This window comes from Sus scrofa, chromosome 1 (assembly GCF_000003025.6).
Source record: "Sus scrofa isolate TJ Tabasco breed Duroc chromosome 1, Sscrofa11.1, whole genome shotgun sequence".
Classification (NCBI taxonomy): Eukaryota; Metazoa; Chordata; class Mammalia; order Artiodactyla; family Suidae; genus Sus; species Sus scrofa.
In genome coordinates this window covers 72,665,116-72,686,921 of record NC_010443.5, presented here as the reverse complement: position 1 = coordinate 72,686,921, position 21,806 = coordinate 72,665,116, and the positions used below count along the sequence as shown (strand labels likewise).

The 21,806-nt window shown below is 42.8% G+C and overlaps 1 protein-coding gene across 2 annotated transcripts in view; it reads right to left on the bottom strand.

Moving 5' to 3' along the window:
• Positions 1 to 21,806, bottom strand: part of CRYBG1 (crystallin beta-gamma domain containing 1) — a 210,696-nt gene that overhangs the window by 76,632 nt on the left and 112,258 nt on the right. The window contains exon 1 of one of the 2 annotated variants that reach the window (XM_021090512.1): positions 3,600 to 3,806. The exons of the other annotated variant lie outside the window; for it this stretch is intronic. Within the exon in view, the coding sequence (XP_020946171.1) occupies positions 3,600 to 3,602 (3 nt within the window). The 5' untranslated portion in view covers positions 3,603 to 3,806. Of the gene's footprint in view, positions 1 to 3,599; positions 3,807 to 21,806 lie in introns of those variants that run through there. 2 annotated transcript variants of the gene reach the window in all.

The following is a 21,806-nucleotide window of genomic DNA, read 5'->3' as shown; positions in this document are numbered from 1 at the left end:
ATCTCTCAACACGTCTCAGAAGTTAAAACAGCAATTTTTTAAGTTCAGCAGTACTCAGACACATTCTATTAGTCATCAGAGCCTGACATCATTGGACATTATGCCTTGGGATCTCCACTGTATACTCAAGAGAGGATGAAAATGAAAGGCAAATAACATCTTACTATTTATGAAAACAACTTTGACACTACAGACTCCCCTGGAAGATCTCAGGAGCCCCCAAGTGCCCCCTGACATCACTCTGAGAACTCAAGCACACTGTTGCAGGATACGTGCACAGGAATGTTCCCAGCAGCGTGGCTTGAGCAAGCCCCCAACAGGAAACAGACCCAGATCCCACTGACAGCAAGATGAATACATTCATTCATAAACCAGAATATTCTACAGCAATAGAAATGAGCGAACTTTGGCGGCATGGTCCATGGATGAATTTTATAAACGTAACGATGATTGAAAGAATCCATACACAAATGGGAACATAGAATTCCATTTAGATGAAATTCAAGAACAGGAAAATTAATTTGCACTGCCTTGGGATATATTCAGAGGTGGTAAAATTGTAAAGAAAAGCAGAGACATGGTGATTGTAACAGTTAAGACAGTTGTTACCTCTTGTAGTACAGATCCTGTCATTAAGAAGTTGACACTTTGTTCATCTTTTTAACCATTAAAAATTTTTAAATTGAAGTATAGTTAACTTATAAGGTTGTGTTAGTTTCTGCAGGCATTAGCTTTTGTTTTAAAAATATTGCAATGAAAGACTGCACTGAAAAATTATTTCTCTTATTATTGAGTTTTTTGGCACCCCTTAAACTTGGCTCCATAGGCAAGTACCCCACTCCCCTCCCCCTACCACCAGCCCTGGTGGTGAGAGAGGGGAGGGGTGTGATCAGAAAGAGACCCACAGGAGACTTAAGAGATGATGGCAATATGCTATTTCTTGAGCTGCACCTAGTTATACAGGTGCCTGCTTTATAATTATTATGTCTTACATATATATTTTATATGCTTTTCTAATATATGCTATATTTTACAACGACTAGGTAAATATGCAGTTCTTGGCTTTCCAATGGCTTTGAACATGTTTTATACCCTTATTGTCCTTTTAATTTTTTCTCTTTTGTGATTTATTTCAGCTAATATTTCTTAAGAACCTACTATGTGTCAGGTACCTCTTAATAGTCCTGTGAGGTGGTAACTGTCACGCTCATTTCAACTATGAGAAAACTGCAGTGTGGAAAGTGATCTGCCCCCAGTCATGCAAAGCTTGTGGGACCAGAAGATGCGGTGCGATGATTGTGCTATTTCTCTTTCCTTTTCCTGTTCTCTTCCTTTTGGTTACATTGGACCATCTCACACTCATACACACACACACACACACACACACACGTGCGTGCACACCCCCCCCACATACTTAAACATGAACAGAGATGAAGGAGGTCACCTCAAACACAGAAAAGGCTGAGAAGCAAAGCATGCTGCTAAGGAAGGAAGGGAGAAGGGCTGAGGTAAGGACAGAAAATGGACCATGGAGACCAAGGCTGGGAGGGGCAGCTCCAGGGGAGCCCAGAGAACAGCATGGGAACCAACAAACTGAATAAACTGGGAAGAAGCCCACACTAACACGCTGAAGCCTTTACAAGTAGGGGTTCCTATCCACTATCAAATAACTTTTTCACTCTCTGGGTCTCTGATCCTTTCTTTCACTTCCTTTTCACCCTCACTCGGGGAGGTCCACTTGGTTTGCCCACCTACGGAATTAGGTTGTGCTCCTCACTGCCTCCATCTGTCCTGGGGGATTGGGACTGAGTGTCTTGGGAGTGAGAAGACTGTGAGAAAGTTGCTGCTTCTTCAGTTTTGAAAAGTAAAGCATTTCATCATCTCTCACCACTCTGTTCCTGGCAGGCAGCAGGAGCCCTGACTGCCTCTGCCTCAGCTTGCACGTTTGGATTGTGTTTTGCAAACTCTGCTCCTGCACAGGCTTGAGGCGGACAAGTCCGTGCACCCAGGCTGAGCACTGCCCTAGTCCTGATTATGCCTGGCAACCAGGCAGCAGGTTCTGCCCATTTCAACATCTGAATGAAAATGAAAATGTCGGCTCACTGACACCACACTGTTAGTACCCACTGTGCCTTCCGTGTACTTTATCTCACATCACAGAGAAACTGGAGGGAGAAACAACCTTCTGAATTACTAGCCTGGCCACCATACCTCCTCCCACAGTTCTCCCCACCCCACCCCAAGCTTACTTGCCACTGTACATGGGCTACACTTAAATGAATCTGCTTAGTGCATTTTTAGGTATTTACAATTAGGCTTTAATAAGACAGTTGAATGAAATATCAGAAATGTCGCTTATTAAACTTAAAATGCTTTCTGAAGGTTTACAATCATAATGCTCTTAAACCTAGGTGTTTAATTTTTTTAATCTGGCAAAACCATTTAAAAAGGCATTTCTGAAAAACACAAGGTATTAATTCTGTTAGGATTTCCATAATGCTCTTAAACCTAGGTGTTTAAATTGTTTTAATCTGGCAAAACCATTTAAAAAGGCATTTCTGGAAAACACAAGATATTAATTCTGTTAGGGGATGTTTAGGAGGAGTGCATATCTTAGCAATAAGACTATTTGTCCATGTCATTATTAAGTTACTGTGTCTAAAATATCAAAGGATGGGGAAAGTGGTAAGCATTAACAGAGAATATGATACCAACAAAGCCCAACACATATTCAGGGCTTTATCTTTATACCTCTATGAGAAAACTAGTGAAGCAAAGTTTAATAGACCTTTACATAAACTTCTTTTTCTTAAAAGTTTACAAGATTGCTTTTTTCTCATAACTTATTTTAAGCTATAGCATTTCTAGAATGAGAGGGTTGTAAGAAGCCGCGTCACTCCTGTAAATGTCTATGTCCTAATGAAAGCTTTTGGGGAAAGTATATGCAACACAAAATAACTCACAATGGGGACAGGCTGGTGTGAGCAGCAGTAGCCAACACCCAGTGAAGAATGTATTTGAAAGATAACCTACATTTTAAAAGCAAGTGTAATAGAGACTTACCTTCCCCTACCATGAAGAAAAAAAAATCAACCCTTAACACTCAACACAAGGTTTCCAGTTTCTTCCCAAGGGGCTGGACGTCAGTATGCTTTGAAATTTGGAAAAGGGGTGGGGAAGAAAGTGTTTTTTTAACTCCAGGGTGGGGTGGGGGTAAGGGATTAACTGAGTTCTTTATAGTACACTCAATAACAGGTCTATAAAATTGACATTGTTAGAATGGCTGATGGAACTACCTCAAATATATTTAGCAAGGGCAGCTTGTCAATGATTACCTGCAGTAATTGAAAGAACAGGGCAGACACCAATCACATTCTAGGATTGCCATTTCTACTTCAAGCCAAAGTCTCCGAGGGTCCTCAGCCTCCACCCTATCCCTTCTACTCACAATTGCTAATGATTTTGAAGTTGAGAGAATTTGCCAACTCTAGACAATAAACACACTGTGAACTTATCCGCTGTCCTTAATAATAATAATAATACTATGTAAGTCCAAAATAAAGTCTTAGTCAATGAAATGAGAGCAAAATGTTCCTTACCATAATGGGGCTTCTTTTGTCCTTTCTATAGACGCACCAAGAGGATAGGAGAAGTGAAGCGTAGCTGCGAGGACATTACAAGATCAGTCTAACTTCTCAGAACGGCCCTGTCTATCCTCCTCCTTCCCGATGACTCTGTTTTAACTCACACCAGTTCACCTTCTTGGCAGTGCTGCTCTCTGCCAGAGCCAGAGCCGAATGACAGATACTGACTGTTCATGTGAGAAGCACATTTAACAAGGGTGTGTTTAATTCAAGAGTTGAAAGGGTTAAAGAGGTGTGCCCTTTTTTTGGGTGTGACACTGAACCAAAATTGCTGAAAGGACAGCAGAGGAAGTGGTAGGAAGTTTGAGGAAAGTTATCCTGCATGCATGAAATTGGAAGACTTGACTAGGGGAAATAGGAAGCCGAGCAAGAGGATCGCTTAGCTTTGATTTCTTTCTCCGGTAAACAGGGTAAACTTTCTTTAAAGCTGAGTTTTGTTACATCTTGTTTTAATTCCAGCTTGTATTTACTTATGCTTTTTTATTTTTATTTTACTTAGTTTTGCATTTTTAGGGACACAGGTGCGGCATATGGAGGTTCCCAGGCAAGGGGTCGAATTGGAGCTATAGCTGCCCCCCTACACCACAGCCACAGCAATGAGAGATCTGAGGCTGGTCTGTGGCCTACACCACAGCTCACAGCAATGCTGGTTCCTTAACCCACTGAGCAAGGCCAGGAATCAAACCCACGTCCTCCTGGATACTAGTTGGGTTCCTTACTGTTGAGCCACAATGGGAACTCCCATACTTATGCTTTTTAAAAAAAGATATAAATTATATCCCATAAGCCACATACCATTACAAAAAAATGTAAACATGTAGCATAATAACAGAAAAGGTAAAAATTGTGTCCACTTCATTAAAACTCAAATAATAGACACCTAGATGCATCAATCAGTATAATTCGATAATTTACCATAACATTTGCTCTAAAAGTCTCTGGTTTGTATAAGTCTTATCAAAAATTTTCAGTATTTGGTAACGAGTTTATTCTTCAATGAAATAGTCACACTACTATTAGATTAACCAATTAAGTCTTAATAATTAGATGACATCCATCATTAAAAAGTGCTCATATTTTTTTTTCAACACGAGCACCAGTATAACAAACATTTATTAAGCATCTCCTGGCTCATTTCAATGTGCAAGCTTGTATTGATGATGAATATGTGTGTGAGGTGACGTTATTCTTTCTATATTTTAAATTATGGTAAAAAGCACACAACAAAATTTACCTTCTTAACCATTTTTAAGTGTGTAGTTTAGTAGCATTAATTATATTCAGATTGTTATGCCACCAACCTCTTGAACAAGTGAAATTTTATACCTACCAAACAACTCCCCATTTTGCTCTCCCCCTAGTCCCTGGAAACCACTATTTTCCTTAAATGTCCCTATGAGTTGGACTATTTAGATATCTCATAAAGTGGACACATACAGTATTTGTCTTTGTGTGACTAGCTTATTTCATTTGGCATAAGATCTTCAAGATTCGTCCATGTTGTAACAGAAGAGAGGGTATCCTCCTTTTTAAAGGTTGGGTAATATTCCACTGCATGTACGTATCACATTTTCTCTACCCATTCATCTGTTAGTGGACCTCTCTTGCCTTTTGTGAATAGTGCTGCAATGAACATAGTGCACAAGTATCTCTCCAAGATCCTCCATTCATTTCTCTGGAATATATACTCAGAAGTGGATCATACGGTAATTTTAGTTTTTTGAGGAAGCTTCATATTGCTTTCTCTAGACGCTTCACCATTTTATATTCCTACCAACAGGGCACAAGCATTCCAATTTCTCCACATCTTTGCCTACACTTGTTTTTGGTTTTTTGATAGTGGTCATCCCAATGAGTGTGAAGTGGTAGGTATCTCATTGCAGATTTGATTTGCATTTCTCTAATGACTAGTGATGTTGAGCATCTTTTCATATGAAAAGATGCCATCAAAGAATGCATATCTTCTTTGGAGAAACATCTATTTGAGTCCTTTGCCCATTTAAAAAATCAGACTGTTTTTGAGTAAAAGTGCTATTCTAAAGAAAAGTTATAAGTAGAAAGCTACAGCTCCTTTAAAAACATATTACAAATTTCTCTACCCTTGGCAAGAAACAATCCCCTTTCTCCTAGTCCAAACTCAGCTATAATTTCCTCTGTTATCATTTATGTAAAAAGATAAATTTTGAATAGATTGAGAGTTAAACTCTCCTAAAAGTAAATTATCTTAAAGAATTATTTTAAAAATATTAAAGGTTTATTTATGAAGAGATTCACTGGTCATTTGCTAGCCATAACAGTATTTATAGACTGTCATACTCATGCTTACATGAGGGCTCTTATAACTCATTTATTCATTCAACAAGCATTTATTGGTTGCCAGCTCTGTCAAATTTCTGCAGATTCAGGAATTGAAAGACAGTCTCTGCCATCAAGGAACTCGCAGCTTGGGGTAAAAGGAAGGAAGGAGGACAGATGTGTGTAAAGACAGAGCAAGGCAATGTTATCATTTAGAGGTGTATATAGGAGGCAGTGGGCATACGATGATGGCTACCATCATGGATGGCCTGTATACAAAAAGCAGTGTTTTATAGGAGGGTGGCATTTGAATCGACACTTATGATGCGTATGTCCTAGCTATGGGCTTTTTTTGCTTCCCCGTATTCTTTCTAAACAAGTATTATGGTTGGTAGCAGATAAAACCCTTGTAATCTAATAATAATTCTAGAGCAATCATTTATGTTGAAAACATTTAGTTGGTGACAGGGATATATATATATTCTTGACAACATAATCTGAAAATAAAATTCTTTTGCTGACTCAACCTGGACAGAAAAACCATGAACCAATGACTATCTTCTATAAAGTACCTATGAGGGGTAGAGAACACAAGGTTTATTTTGACTTCTAGAAGCTTATAGACTTGTCTATAAAACAGCCGCCAGTGTGCAGGGAGGCATATAATTAAGTGCTGAGATGGGTCGAGGAGACATGTGTAATGCTTCGAGAGTTCAAAGAGGAAGAGATCAGAGAAGGTGGGCCAGGAGACTGTAGGAAGGACCTAGGGCTAGCCTTGGAGGATAGACTTAATGAGGCAAGGGTCAAGGAACAACATTCCGGGTTGGGGGAACAGCTGGAAGAAAGGCAATGAAGGGACAAAGGAGTGACTGGACATCACGAAGGTCAGTGGGATAAGTGAGTCGAAGGTTGAATAAGTAAGATTAGTTTGGGGAGGACCTCAACAGGCCAGTCACTCCGTCTAGATGTGATGTCATGAGAAAGACAAGATCTTAGCAGGTGTCTGAGCATGGAAGTGACATGACTCAAAGCAGTGCTGGAGGAAAATAAGTATAGCAGGCTTTGGTGGGCCCAACCGGAGGGTCACCTAGAGCCAGTGGCTGCGACATGAAGGGCTGAGGAGGCTGAAGTGATCCCCAGCTGTGGAATTAGAGGGAAGAAGAGCAAAGACTGAGGGAAAGCAAACACCGAGAGAGTGGACTCCAAAGAATCCCGGGATCTCCACGGGAGGCTCAGGAGGGTGGAGTGGGTCATGTCAAACTCAGGGGACAGTAAATATTTCCAAGTGGGAGTGTCCACAAACCATCTAGAGTCGAACTGGAACCCACTCCAAGCTATATGTCTACCATTTCCATTCTCCAAGCTACACATCGACGTTTTATCAGAAGCCTAAATCAGTCACTTATTAGATCACCATTGGGTAGGAAAACTGTAAGTGACGGTTTGTAACTGGCATCACTGGCTCTCTCATGGGACCAGAAGTGCTCTTACTCCCTGTAAAAGAGAAGGCAGACACATGTGTCTGTCCCCAGCTGCCATCCGCCTTTTATAGCCCCGGGTCAGGAGTCAGTCTCTCTCCACAGATGCCTCAACCCCCAACCAACGCCCCCTCCCCGCCCCGTGGCCCCTGAGGACCCACCTTTGTAGTGCGAAGTTCACTAATAAGCATACGTAACAACCACCCTGACATGACATCATTTTGTTTATATAAAGTGTTTGAAAAAAGGTCATGTTTTGTGATTGTCATAATGAATGAAGTAAAAATAGCCAGTGTGGAGTTTTGTTTTTAAACCAATGAAATCCTCTTGCAAGAGGAGACTTCATTAAATCAACATCATGCAGAGATGAGAGGAAGAGCTGCCAGTTTCATTGACTTCCCAGCCTCATTTGAAGAACTGTGCTGTTTCATCAGGGCACACTATTTTTTTAAGTGCAAATTGAAAAATGGTCTGGTGCTCAGTGCCAGAAGCAGCAGGCCAGGGCCTGGGGAAAGGTATGAGAATCTGGCATGCCTCCCTCCTGCCCCCTCAGCCAAGGTCCCCAGGGGTCATTCCAGCTCTAGGGACTTTCCTTACTGCCCACTCATTCTCTCCACCTGGAATCTGTACTCTAGAGCAGGAAAGCAGAAATAGGGTAAAAAATTCCTGCCCCTGCCTCTACGGCTGGGTTTCTGCAGAGCACAGAGGTGGGGCTGGATGCAAAAGAGAATAAAACTGCCGAGGCCTGACTTTCCTCCCACATTTGTGGGCCCTGCCCTTTCATATCACATTGGAAAAAATTCACATCAACATATTTCAGCTTCTAGTCACAGACTGCACGTACGAATAAAGGCAGAGCATGTGTTCACAGGGCCCCAGGAATCTTGTTAGTGCAAAAATTAACCTGCAAACTTCAAAATTTTGCTGAAGAAATTTATCTCTTTTTTAAAAAACATCATAGTTGATTTACAAAAGGAAATTCATCTTTAACTTGCCATCCTGTTTTTTTTTCACCTACTCAACCTATTGTATTAGGTTTTGCATCATTCCTCTTTCATAATCCTCCTGGTGAACCAGTCCCCTCATTAACTGAACCGTAGAATTATCTTTCTGTCCTTTTACCCTTAGCAACCCTCAGACCAGGCACACATCTGATATAAAGATGGTCAGGCCACAGCTGTTGATTCCTCAAAGCTCATGCTCTTCCAGGGGAAAGTGCCTCCATTCACACCAGTGTGAACCAGGAATTCTCCCACCTGTATCAAGAAACCCACAGCAGGAGTTCCCTTCTCCGCTCAGCAGTAACGAACCTGACTAGTATCCGTGAGGATGCAGGTTTGATCTCCGGCCTTGATCAGTGCGTTAAGTATCTGGCATTGCCGTGAGCAGTGGTGTAGGTCACAGATGTGGCTCTGATCCCGTGTTGCTGTGGCTGTGGCATAGGCTGGCAGCTGCTGCTCCTATTCGAGCCCTAGCCTGGGAACTTCCATATGCCACAGGTGCAGCCCTAAGACAAAATAAAGAAAAAGAAACTGACAGCATTACACCACTCTGTGAATAAAAAGCTGGGTAGGATTCAGAGGGAAATAACAAAAGCTCCTTAGACGAGAACTCCTCTGTAGTTGGCTTTTCACACCCTGCTAGAGGCATAGTCTCCCCATAATAGACAAAATCTTCCCATAGTTCTTCATCTGTTCCTCAATCTATGCACTTTTTAGATGAACATTTAGTCTGTTTCCCCAGATATTAATTAATAAATTAATTAAACAGGATAATTAGGTCCTATTAAACAGGATAATTTTGTGTTCTTGTGTTTAGATTGAATAGAATGAACTGAAACCAACTCTAAACAATATGAACAACCGGACTAAAATGATTCAAAATAATTATTGTTTTCAATCTACCAAAGACACAGAGGTAGAGGAATTATCTTCTATCATAGACACTATTTAAAGAACTTTTTTTTATGTTTAAAATAGTAATTAATTTGAAAATTTTCCCACTACTTTGAGGTAATTTGGCGTCTTATAAAATAGTCAAATAAAAAACATTCTATTAAGACTACTGCTTTGAGTTCCCTGGTAGCCTAGTGGGTTAAGGATCTGGAATTGTCACTACTGTGATGCAGGTTTGATCCCCAGCCTAGGGAAGTTTTGCATGCTGTGAGTGCAGCTCAAAAAACAAACAAACAAACAAAAAACCACTGTTGCTCAAAAAATATTTGTGGTAGGAAGAATTCCAAAATCCCAGCCCTGGTGTACACATCCTGTGTAATCTCTGCCTTTGAGTGTGGGCAGGATCTGCCAGTATGATAGATGTCACTTCCCTGATTAGGTGCATTATGAGGCAAAGGTCAAGGGACTGGTAGATGGAATTAAGTTCCCTAAGGAGTTGACTTTGGGTTACTCAAAAAGATTAATTTAGGTAGACCTGAGCCAATCAGGTAAGCCCTTAAATTTAAAAGAGCATCCTGAGGTCAGAAACTCAAAGCATCAAAGACTCTTCCCTGATAGCTTTGAAAAAGAAAACTGCTCTGAGTTAGTTCTTATAGCTGCAAGAAAGTGGACTTGGCCAATAAGCACAGGAGCTTGGCAGAGAACTCCCAGCCTCGGATAAAACTGCAGCCCCAGCTGATACCTCAACTGCAGGTTGTGAGACTGTGAGCAGAGAATCCAGCTAAGCCTTGTTCAGACTCCTGACCCCTGAGATAATAAGATGTATGCTGTTTGTGAAACTGCTAAGTTTGTGAAAATACATTATGCAGCAATAGAAATCCAATATTCAATAAGTATTTTTTGCCCAATTTTCATTCACTAAGCACTGGAGTTTTGTAACAGATTTTAAAAAAGTTTAAGGATTAATTCATGCATTTGAGAAACTTTAATCTGCCATGGAACATAACATAAGCACCTCTGCGAGGATAAAATAAAGCAGCTTGTATCTGATAAGTCGTAGCAACTATTATTGTTGTTATTTTTTTTAGGGCCAAGCCTCCTGAGCTAGGGGTTGAATCAGAGCTATAGCTACCAGCCTACACACAGCCACAGCAATGCAGGATTCGCATCTGCAACCCACACCACAGCTCATGGCAATGCTGGATCTTTAACCCACTAAGTGAGGCCAGGGATCAAACCTGCATCCTCATGGGTACTAGTCAGGTTTGCTAACGCTGAGCCACAATGGGAACTCCCAAGTCATGGCAATTCTTAAACAATGTGAAGGAAGAAAGCAATCAGGGAAGGCTTTGTGAAAGTGGTGGCACAAGCTAGGGTTGGAATAATTTTGTTAGGTAGAAATGGGGTGGACCAGGTGTTCCTGCCGTGGCGCAGCGGAAACAAATCCAACTAGGAACGATGAGGTTGAGGGTTTGATCCCTGGCCTTGCTCAGTGGGTTAAGGATCCGGCGTTGCCATGAGCTGCAGTGTAGGTTGCAGACTCGGCTTCAATCTGTCGTTGCTGTGGCTGTGGCATAGGCCCGTGGCTACAGCTCCGATTTGACCCCTAGCTTGGGAAACTCCATATGCCTCGAGTGCTGCCCTAAAAAGACAAAACAAACAAAAAAAGAAATGGGGTTGATCAGTATCCCAGGTCAAAGGAAGAGCATGAGCAAAGCAGAGATGGAAAAGTACAACATCTATTTAGGGAGGAGGCAATGAAACACTGTGACTGAGACACAGGGTTCCTCAAAGGTTGCTTGGGATGTCTGTCACTGGTGCTCAAGAGGCAGCCCTGGAAGGCATCAAGAGAAGCATATTTGTGTCTTAACAAAGGCAGCAAACCTTTGGCTCTCTTTCTGGGTGGCAAGGTTGACTACTTTCTGGCTTCAGAAGGAGAAAAAGGAGACCCTTGGCTTTCTCCTGGCTTTTCAGATGTGGATACTCTTAGCTCCCCTGCTCCCTGAAGTAAACACTAGGTTTCTGGAAGGAAAGGACATCTCCCATTCTAACTATGAAACGCTAATGGATCCTTGCCATCACAAGGCGGCAGAGGAGGGACATGAGGCAGCAAGTCCCTTCAATCTATAGCTCTCCTCCATCTGAGATTCATATCCAGTGGGTCTCTAACAGTAACCAGATTATGCAAAAGAGAATCATTTCAAAATCTGTGCATTTTATGGCTCTCTGTCTCAAATGTGATGGCCCTTGGTTTAGCAGAGAAAATTTTAAAATATTTATATATAGAAAAATAAGACAGATCAGAGTAGGAAGATCTTCATGGGGGTAAAAAAAATGAATTTGGGGGATTGAAGACTGGCCTCTAGAGATAGCGAGAGTTTGAGACAAAGCAAAAAGGCCAGTGAGACATTCCTAGAGTGACGAATGGCTGAAGCAATCTTATCAACAGTAGAGACCAACAAATGATTTTCATTTGCTGGCCTTACTGTGTCACGGCCTAGGTACCTAGGTAAGAGTTGTAAGTCACTGCGTGGGTGTAAGTCACTGTGTGGGTGGTGGTGCCCTGAGGGAATCCAGAAGGGGACTGGGATCCAAGCCAGGCTGACTTGTGGCCAAAGGAAACACGGGAGGAGGGGTGGGAGAGGGCATGGTCAGTCTAAGAAGGGTCAGAGCCAGGGTGAGGGAGGGGAGGGGGCCTCCGAGCTTTGCCTAGCATGTGGAAGGGGGCTCCCCTCTTTCTGAGTGTTGAAGGACAGGTGCACTCCTATGGCTGGAAGTCTTGGGGGATACCAGAGAATAGCTATTTGTATTATCTTTTTATGAATTTCAACTCTTAAGGGTTCACATTTTGCTAAGTGTGTATATAAACAATCTCGTCGACTCTGAAGAAATACTAGTTAATGTCCCCATTTTCAAACGAGGCAAGTTCAGAGAAGGTAAGTAACTTGCCCGAGGGCGCAGAACTAATCCACGGTGTCTAGATTCAAACCCAGGACCCATGGGCTCTAAGTCCCCTGTCCGTATCCTCCCTCTACACCAGATCTCACCACACCGCTGTGCCATGAACCTCGCTGTTTCCCTGGTTCCCTCCTGTCTTCCCTCACAACCTTCCTGCTCATCTTCTTTTGTCAATTTCTTTTGAAATTTCACCCCCCCCCATTCCACCTCCAATGGAATTTCCGCTACTTCTTGGGGGCATCCAACCATCTCAGAGGGCGCCTCTCTTGGTATATTCCAGACCATGGAGACCATGTCACATTCACTGGGGTAGATCAGACACTCCGCCTCCTGGGACAAGTTAGAGGATGTGGCTGAGACTGCATAGGAAGAGGCAAGGCTAGCTGCTGATAAAGGTAATTCATATATGGGGGCCTATAAAATGGAAGCCGCCCCAGTAACCTAGCCCACATCACAAACCTAAACCTAAGTCAGCCTGCTCATACGGCAAACACCTGTCGAGAAAACCTAACGCGTACCAGTGGGCATCCTCCAACTTGGCTTTAACTGGCTCACTTTACCTTAGAAAATAGGACCTGCTAGCCTTATAGGGATATCCCGACCTTCCAGCCAATCACTCCCGACTTCCACAGTGCTGCCTAAAATCCCTTGGGGAGAGTGTTCCCCACTGCTTGGGAGGCACTGTACCTCCCCAATTCGTGGATTATTTTCCTAATAAAGAGCATCAAACTTGTCACTAAACTGTGTTGTCATCTAACAGTGCCATCTAGTAACTCTTTTTCTGTGGTCACTAAAAGGGCATCATTTTACAACTCCAAGTCAGGTCACGTCACTGCCCTGCTTAAAATCCTTCAATGGCTTCCACTATGTTCAGAAAGAAACTTAAAGCTTCGACAATGGCCCTCAGGCCTCTTTGCACCCCTGCCCTAATCACAGCCTCATTCTCTTCCCTCCAGTCCCAAGGGTCTTGACCACTCTTCGATCATGCCCAGGGCTTCTGCATGGTGAACACTGGTCATGGGAGTTCTTCACCTAACTCGGGAAGGCCTTCTGTGACTGCTCATCCTATCTAAATAGCGCCCCTCTGCCATCATTCCTGCTCCCTTTCCCTGTGCTGTTTTCCCCCCAGGCACCTGTCACTAGCCAATGGTATGATGTATCTATTTGACTGTCTTCTGTCTCTGTCATTCTGGAGGTTCCAGGAGAGTGGGACTTTCTCCATCTTATTCACCCTAACAGGTGCTAGAAAGACATGTCCTAAGTGAATCAATGTATTCACAGATCTGTTTTGGTTTGGGATTTGTTTGTATTTTATTTTTGTTTTTTGTTTTTCTTTCTGCTGCACTCACAGCATGTGGAAGTTCCTAAGCCAGGGATCAAACTCACAGCACAGCAGTGACCCAAGCAGCTGCAGTGACAACTCCCTGTCCTTAATCTACTGTGTCGCAAGGGAACTCCCACAAATTTGTTCTAAAGTGAAAGGCTGGTCAGCACATACATGTCTGACTGGGAGAGAAGGTGCACCTGTCAGGTTGTGTAAGCGAATACAGAAGAGTGGGAGCATTTGATGAGAGTCTAACAACCACACAAAGGTGTATGGAGGGCATGGAGAGGCCCTGGGGGGTCGTGTTCTGCTCCTGGGCTAAAGGGCAAGGAGGGAGCAGATACCACGACAGGCAGAGCAGAGAGCTAGGCTGAGTGGGCTGGGAGGAGCCCGCAGCCACCCGAAGGGAGGGACCCAGAGAACAGATGCCCCACCCCACTACCTCCCTCCCTCTAAACCCTGGTCAGACGCCCTTTGCCTGAGCCCATCAGGAAGCCGGAAGGCCACAGCCAGGCCTGGACCAGGGTGGAGAAGAGGGAAGAGGGACCAGGAGGGCCTGATGGAGGGCCTCCAGCAGAGAAGGCAAAGGAATCTGTGGGGACAGGAGGCATCTACATCTCTGCCTCTTGCTGTTTTGAAAGGAGATGCAGGATGAGATCAGGGAAAGCTAAAGTCGGAGGCCCCATCACCACAAATTCCATGGCGGAGTACTGCAGACACACGCGTCATGATCTAATTCTACCAGCTGGTAAGTAGAGTTACCATCTGGTAAGGGTTTGTAATTATTCTCTTCATCAATTTACTTTGTCAGAGTGACAGAATTTTTCTAAGCTAAACCTTCACCTCCACTGTAGTAGTGAAATTTCTTTTAATACTCTAGTCCTCTTGGGAGTTCCCGTCATGGCTCAGTGGTTCACGAACCTGACTAGTATCCATGAAGAAACGGGTTTGATCCCTGGCCTCGCTCAGTGGATTAAGGATCTGGCATTGTGTGAGCTGTGGTGTAGGTCACAGACTCGGCTCAGATCCCATGTTGCTGTGGCTGTGGTGTAGGCTGGCAGCTATACTTCTGATGGGACTTCTAGCCTGGGAACCTCCATAGGCTGCGAGTGCGGCCCCAAAAAGACAAAAGACACACACACACAAATACTCAAATCCTCTTGATGAACTCTAGCGAGCAATCCTAGCTTGGTCACAAGGTCAGCCAAGCCCTCCTAGGGCCCACACCATCTTTGCCTGCCATACTGGACCTTATCAGAACCAATGGACCTCAGGCCTTATGAGCTTTTTACTTATCTTAATACTGGCAATCAGCTATGTTATTACTGATTTCTTCATGCCACTGAGAAAACTATATTTCCAGCAAAAAACAAAATAAAACTGGATGATGACCTGAACCTCACCCCATATACAAAAAATAACTCAAAAATAGATTAATGACCTAAAAGTAATAGCTAAAACTATAACACCCTCAGGAGAAAGCACAGGTATTAAGTCTTTGTGACTTTAAATTTGGTAATGATTTCTTTTACCATGTAAAGCTCCAAAAATACATAAAGAGAGATAAATTGAACTTCATCACAAGTAAAAACTTTTGTGCTTCTCAGAACACTAGCAAGAAAGTGAAATGAGGAGTTCCTGCCGTGGCTCAGTGGAAACGAATCCGACTACGAATCATGAGGTTGCAGGTTCGATCCCTAGCCTTGCTCAGTGGGCTAAGGATCCAGCTTTGCCATGAGCTGTGGTGTGGGTTGAAGACGCGGTTCGGATCTGGCGTTGCTGTGGCTGTGGCACAGGCCGGCTATAGCTCTGATTTGACCCTTAGCCTAGGAACCTCCATATGCTGCGAGTGCAGCCTCAAAAAAAAACTGAAATGATAACCCACAGAAAATATTTGCAAATCATATACCTTATAGGGGTTTAATATCCAGAATTCTTACAATTCAACAATAAAAATACAGGAGTTCCCGTTGTGGCTCAGTGGTTAACGAATCCGACTAGGAACACTGAGGTTGTGGGTTCGATCCCTGGCCTTGCTCAGTGGGTTAAGGATCCGGTATTGCCGTGAGCTGTGGTGTAGGTTGCAGACGTGGCTCGGATCCCGTGTTGCTGTGGCATAGGCTGGCAGCTACAGTTCCGACTAGACCCCTAGCCTGGGAGCAGCCCCAGAAAAGGCAAAAAAGACAAATAAATAAATAAATAAATAAATAATAAAAATACAAATATACATGGTAAAATAATCTGAAAGGAATGTATACTATGTATATAACTGAGCCATCTTCCTAAAATTAACACAACATTGTAAGTCAACTATACTCAATATAATTTTTAAAAATAAAAAATACAAATAATCCAATTTTAAAATGGACAAAAGGCTTGAATAGACACTTCTCCAGAGAAGCTATACAAATAGACAGTAAGCACATGAAAAGATGCTCAATATCATTAGTCATCAGGAAAACAAAAATCAAAACTGTAATAAGTTACCACTTTACACTCACTCAGATAGCTATGATCAAAACAATGACAAAAAAAAATTTGGTGGGGATATAGATAGATTAGAAACCTTATTTATTGCTGGTGGGATTGTAAAGTTGCAGCCACTTTGGAAAATAGTTTGGTAATTCCCCAAATGTTAAATACAGAGATACCATATGACCCAGCAATCTATTGTTAGGTTTATACTAAGTGAACTGAAAACATAAGTCCACACTTATTTGAACACGAATATTCACAGTAGTATTATTTATAACAGCCAAAAAGTGGAAACAACCCAAAAATTCACTGACTGATGAATGAATAAACAAAATACAGCATATCCATGTAAAAGAATACTATTGCAATACATACTACATACTGGAAGAACCTTGAAAACATGCTGTTAAGTGAAAAAAGACAGACACAAAAGACCACATACTGTATAATACCACTTATATCATATACCTATCATGGGCAAATCCATAGAGACAGAAAATAGACTAATAGTTGCCAAGGACTGAGGATAACAGGGAGTGGGGATTGACTATGGATGGGGGTTTCTTTTCAGAGGTATGAAGACTTTCTGGTTAGCTAGTGGTGATGGTTGTACAACTTTGGAAATAAAAACTAATGAACCACTGTATACTTTATTATTATTTTTTTTTTTGTCTTTTTGAGATTTCTTGGGCTGCTCCTGTGGCATATGGAGGTTCCCAGGCTAGGGGTCCAATCAGAGCTGTAGCTGCCGGCCTACGCCAGAGCCACAGCAATGCGGGATCTGAGCTGCGTCTGTGACCTACACCACAGCTCACGGCAACACCGGATCCTTAACCCACTGAGCAAGGCCAGGGATCGAACCCGCAGCCTCATGGTTCCTAATCAGACTCGTTAACCACTGAGCCATGACGGGAACTCCTCCACTGTATACTTTAAAAGGATGAATTTCATGGTCTGTGGATTATTTCTCAATTATTAAAAAATCAGGTGATGAACAATAATGGAGACTATTTCAAGTGTCCTTATTTGCCCTAGCCCAAGGAAATTCATGAAAGTAGAATAAAGTCTCAAGTTGCAAAAAAAGTTTTGGGACCCTAGAACAGTGCTAGGGCCAAGTTTGTGACAGCACCACGGAAGTCCTCACTCTGTTCTAGTGGCAGCTGCAGAAAGGGATATGGAAAGAAGGGAGGGTGGGAATTAAGGTCCTGGGTGCCTCCTATGAACCAGGGACTTTAGCAAAGCCTGAGGTCCCCAACCAGGGGCAGGAGCAGAGCTTTCAGCTCATGCCTCACATCTGGGAAGGGCCTCAGATACAAATTGTCTTTCTTCCTTTTTTTTATTGACGTGTACTTGATTTACAATGAGGTGTTAGTTTCAGGTGTACAGACACATACATAGTACTTTTTCAGGTTCTTTTCCCTTGTGGGTTGTTACAAGATACTGACTATAGTTCCCTATGCTATACAGTGGGCCCTTGTTGTTTATCTATTTTATATGTAGTAGTGTGTATCTGTTAGCCCCAAACTCCTAATTTACCCCTCTCTCCCTTGCTTCCTTCATTGGTAACCATAAGACAAACTTGTATTTTCTTTCTTTCCTTTTTTTTTTTTTTTTTTTGTTCGTTTTTTTAGGGCATATGGAAGTTCCCAGGCTAGGAGTCAAAACAGAGCTGCAGCTGCTGGCCTACACCACAGCCACAGCAATGCCAGATCCAAGCCGAGTCTGTGACCTACACCACAGCTCACGGCAATGCCAGATCTTTAACCCACTGAATGAGGCCAGGGATCGAACCTTCATCCTCATGGATATTAGTTGGGCTCATTACCACTGAGCTGCAACAGGAACTTCCCAAACTTGTATTTCTAAATGATGTAAAAGACTCAAGTACACTGAGATGATAGGAATTTTTGTCCCTTATAAAACTACATCTCATGAAATACAAATATTTAGTATGCCCTTATATTGAAAATTATATTTGTGTGCTAATATTAATTTGTTAAAGGTAAACATTTAGAACAAATCATTATTTTTATAACCCTAATTTTGACATTTTGATATTTGACTTTTATGTTGTTGTTGTTCTAATGTATTAGGAGTTTCTAAAATGCAAGTGATCTAGGCCTCTTCGAATTTCCGAGGAGCCCTGCTCGTATTTAATCACAACCACCCTAAGAGGTAAATATTATTGTCCTATTTCATAAATGAGAAAACTGAGGCTTGGCAAAGCTAAATTAATTGTTCTGTTTTGTCAAGTTATTGAGTGATGGAGTGTTAGTTATTGAGTAACTAGAGTCTGAATCCAGGTCTCTTTGATACCAAAACTCCTGGTGCCACTTTTACATGTTAAGATAGAGGGTGAAAATGTAGGTTTTTCTCCACTTACATGCAGCAGAGAAGCCCCTCAGCCAAGGTCCCCAGACCACATGGTGCCCATGTGTACAGTCTTGCTTACGGCCAGACTGCAGGAGGAACTACTCACATCCTGCTGGAATCCTTCCCCAAAGCTCTGCTGCTCATGCAAATGTGTCAGGACTACTTTGAAGAAGGACACACAGCTGAGAAACTTACATTAAGGCCTGCATTTGACAAGAAATATAGAAGTATCTTTGCAGGACCTTTCCTACTTCTTTAAAGAGAGAACCACACAATTAATTGATCAGCAATGTCATCTCAGGTTGCTTGCTAAGCTAGAGCAGGGCTTAATATCTTCATGCTGGATGGATCTTAAAGGATCTGATGGAAAGAAATTCTGTCTTCAGCTAGCATCTTTGAAGAAGGAGAGCAGAGAAGGAATAGAAAGGCCCAAATCCATGGCATGCCACATGAGTGCAAAAGGCCAAATGCATTATCCACATTTGCCAGAGGAAGAAACTGGAGGGAAGAGTCACATGGCAAGCAGCTGCTTGGAATTCATTCCAGGTCTTCCTGGCTCCTGAGAAAGTGCCCTGTCCTCTACCATAGCATGTGAGGCCGCACGATGCAGTGGTCAGGAGCACACATGTAACTTTGTTACACAGGTTCAAATCCCAGCTCTGATACTTACTAGAGAGTGACTTTGGGCAAGTCTAGAGACCTCTATTCCTCAGGAAAATAGGAGTAATAGGATATTCTCTTGTGGCAGGTTAAGGAACTGGTGTTGTCACTGCAGTGGTGTGGGTCGCTGCTGTGGGGCACATTTGAACCCTGGCCTGAGAACTTTCACATGCTGGGGATAAGGCCGAGAAAGAGAGAAAAAGAGAAAGAAAAGAAAGAAAAGGAAGAAAAGAAAAAAGAGAAAAGAAGGAAGGAAGGAAGGAAGAAAGAAAGGAGTAATAACTGTATATACTTCATAGCATTGTTACAAGGAATAAACGGGGAGGTGCTGGGAGAGTGGGATGCTTGGAGAGGGCATGGAAGCTCCCTCCCCTTTTCCTGTACTGTGTCCTCTGCACCTCTTCTATCTGGCTGTCCCTGAGCTATATCCTTTTTTAGTTTTGGTTGTGCCCAAGCAATGTGGAAGTTCCTGAGCCAGGGATCAAAGCTGGGCCACAGCAGGAACCCAAGCTGCTACAGTGACAACACGGGATCCTTAACCCACAGAGCCACATGGGAACAAATAAACTGGTAATCTAATTGATCCTAAATTGGGGAGGGGGAAGTAAAAAGGAATGATTTGTCATTGGAATCAGAGTATGAGGGGAAAAAAGGACTCCACTTTTGTTGACTGAAAGAATATTTGAGGACCCTAGGCTCAGGAAGACCCTGACCTCTTTTCAAGGACACAATCTAGACATCCTTAACACTAAGATAATTGTGATGAATCTTTTTTTAAAATAAATGTTATCAACTGGAATTCCCACATCATATTCCTGATGGGAAGAGAATTCCAGACTTGCAGAAGCCTGGATATGAGTAATTTGATGGCAGATAATCTTGACAAAAAGTACTTTCCAGCACTTCCATCTACAAGTGAAAATAACAACAATGGCCGCATATATTTTATTAGTCTTGATAAAAATGTGAATACAGATTAAGAAAAGAAAAAACTAAACAATGCCTAAAGGAGTTCTTATTGTGGCTCAGCGGTAGCATGAGGATGCAGGTTCAATCCCTGGCCCCACTCAGTGGGTTAAGGATCCAGCATTGCTGTGAGCTGTGGTGTAGGTCACAGACACAGCTCAGATCTGGAGTTGCTATGGCTCTGGTGTAGGCCAGTGGCTGTAGCTCCGATTCAAACCCTAGCCTGGGAACTTCCATATGCTGCAGGTGTGGCCCTTAAAAGACAAAAAAAAAAAAAAAGAAAAAAAAGCCTAGAACAGTGCCTTGCATACAATAAATGCTGTGTTATATAAGACTTTGCTAGTATTATAAACTAGGTAACTAACAAGGACCCACTGTATAACACAGGAAAATCTAGTCAATATTCTGTAATAACCTATGTGGGGAAAAAAGAATGGATATGTGTATATGTATAACTGATTCATTTCGCTAAATACCTGAAACTAAAACATTGTAAGTCAACTATACTCCAACAAAAATTTCAAAAAAGAACTCTCTATTATTGTTTCATACAATTTCTCCTTATCAACACAGTACAATGAGCAAGGGTTGTAAAAATACCCATTTATACATATGTAACAGGATGTTAGAATGGAATGCTTTCTGCTCAGTTTCAGGTAAACCTACGAATCTGAGAACAAACCCCTAGGACTGGGTACCTGCATGTTCCAAAATGAGGTGCTTGACCCCCTCCACCAAGACTTGCAGAAGTGACGTCTCAGAGCCTGTATAAGGAATCTGAAGTCAAAGAAGCAGGGCAAGCGGCTGCATTTGGAGAAGGCTGCTGCCAGGTGGACTTCTCTCCCCCTTTACCTCCCCCATGGAAGACAACACAGGTGCTTCTTCCTAGCAAGAGGCATTTAGGGGGAGAAATGGAGAGCTCCGTGGATGTCTCTTGGAGCTTGGGGGACACAGAAGACAAATGCCTGGCTCACACTTGAGAAATCAAAAGGCAAGGGACTGAGATTAGTGGGCTGAGATTAGTGGACAGCAAGGGGGAGGCACTGCCACTTGGACTGATGGAGAAGGCCGAAGAGCATGAGAGTTTTCTTAGAACAGACAGGGACCCTGCAGGAGAGAGGCAGCCTGGAGCAGTCTCACCTGAGACTCTGCCCAAGAATCGGGAGGTTGCGGAGGAGGGACAGGGGACTCTAATAGGGCTGGTGAAGGGTGGACTCAAAGCCTGGGGGCTATGGGGAAAATTATGGCCATCCTGGGAATGATAATGAGCTATGTGTCCAACAAGAGCCCTAGAGAAAACCACAAAAGCCCTTAGGGACAAAGAAGCACCTATGAATATCTATTTAAGTCAGAGAACACCTTTGACATAGGACAGTGCTCCTTTTCCCTCCCAAATCCCCACACCTTCTGGACCTAACCAACAAAGAATGAGGAGTATGAGCTCGGATTAAAGAGTAAAGGAGCAGAGTTCCCGTCGTGGCTCAGTGGTTAACGAATCCGACTAGGATCCATGAGGTTTGTGGGTTAGATCCCTGGCCTTGCTCAGTGGGTTAGAGATCCAGTGTTTCCGTGAGCTGTGGTGTAGGTCACAGATGCAGCTTGGATCCTGAGTTGCTGTGGCCCTGGTGTAGGCTGGTGGCTATAGCTCCAATTGGACCCCTAGCTTGGGAACCTCCATATGCCGTGGGAGCGGCCCTAGAAAAGGCAAAAAGACAAAATAAATAAATAAATAAAATAA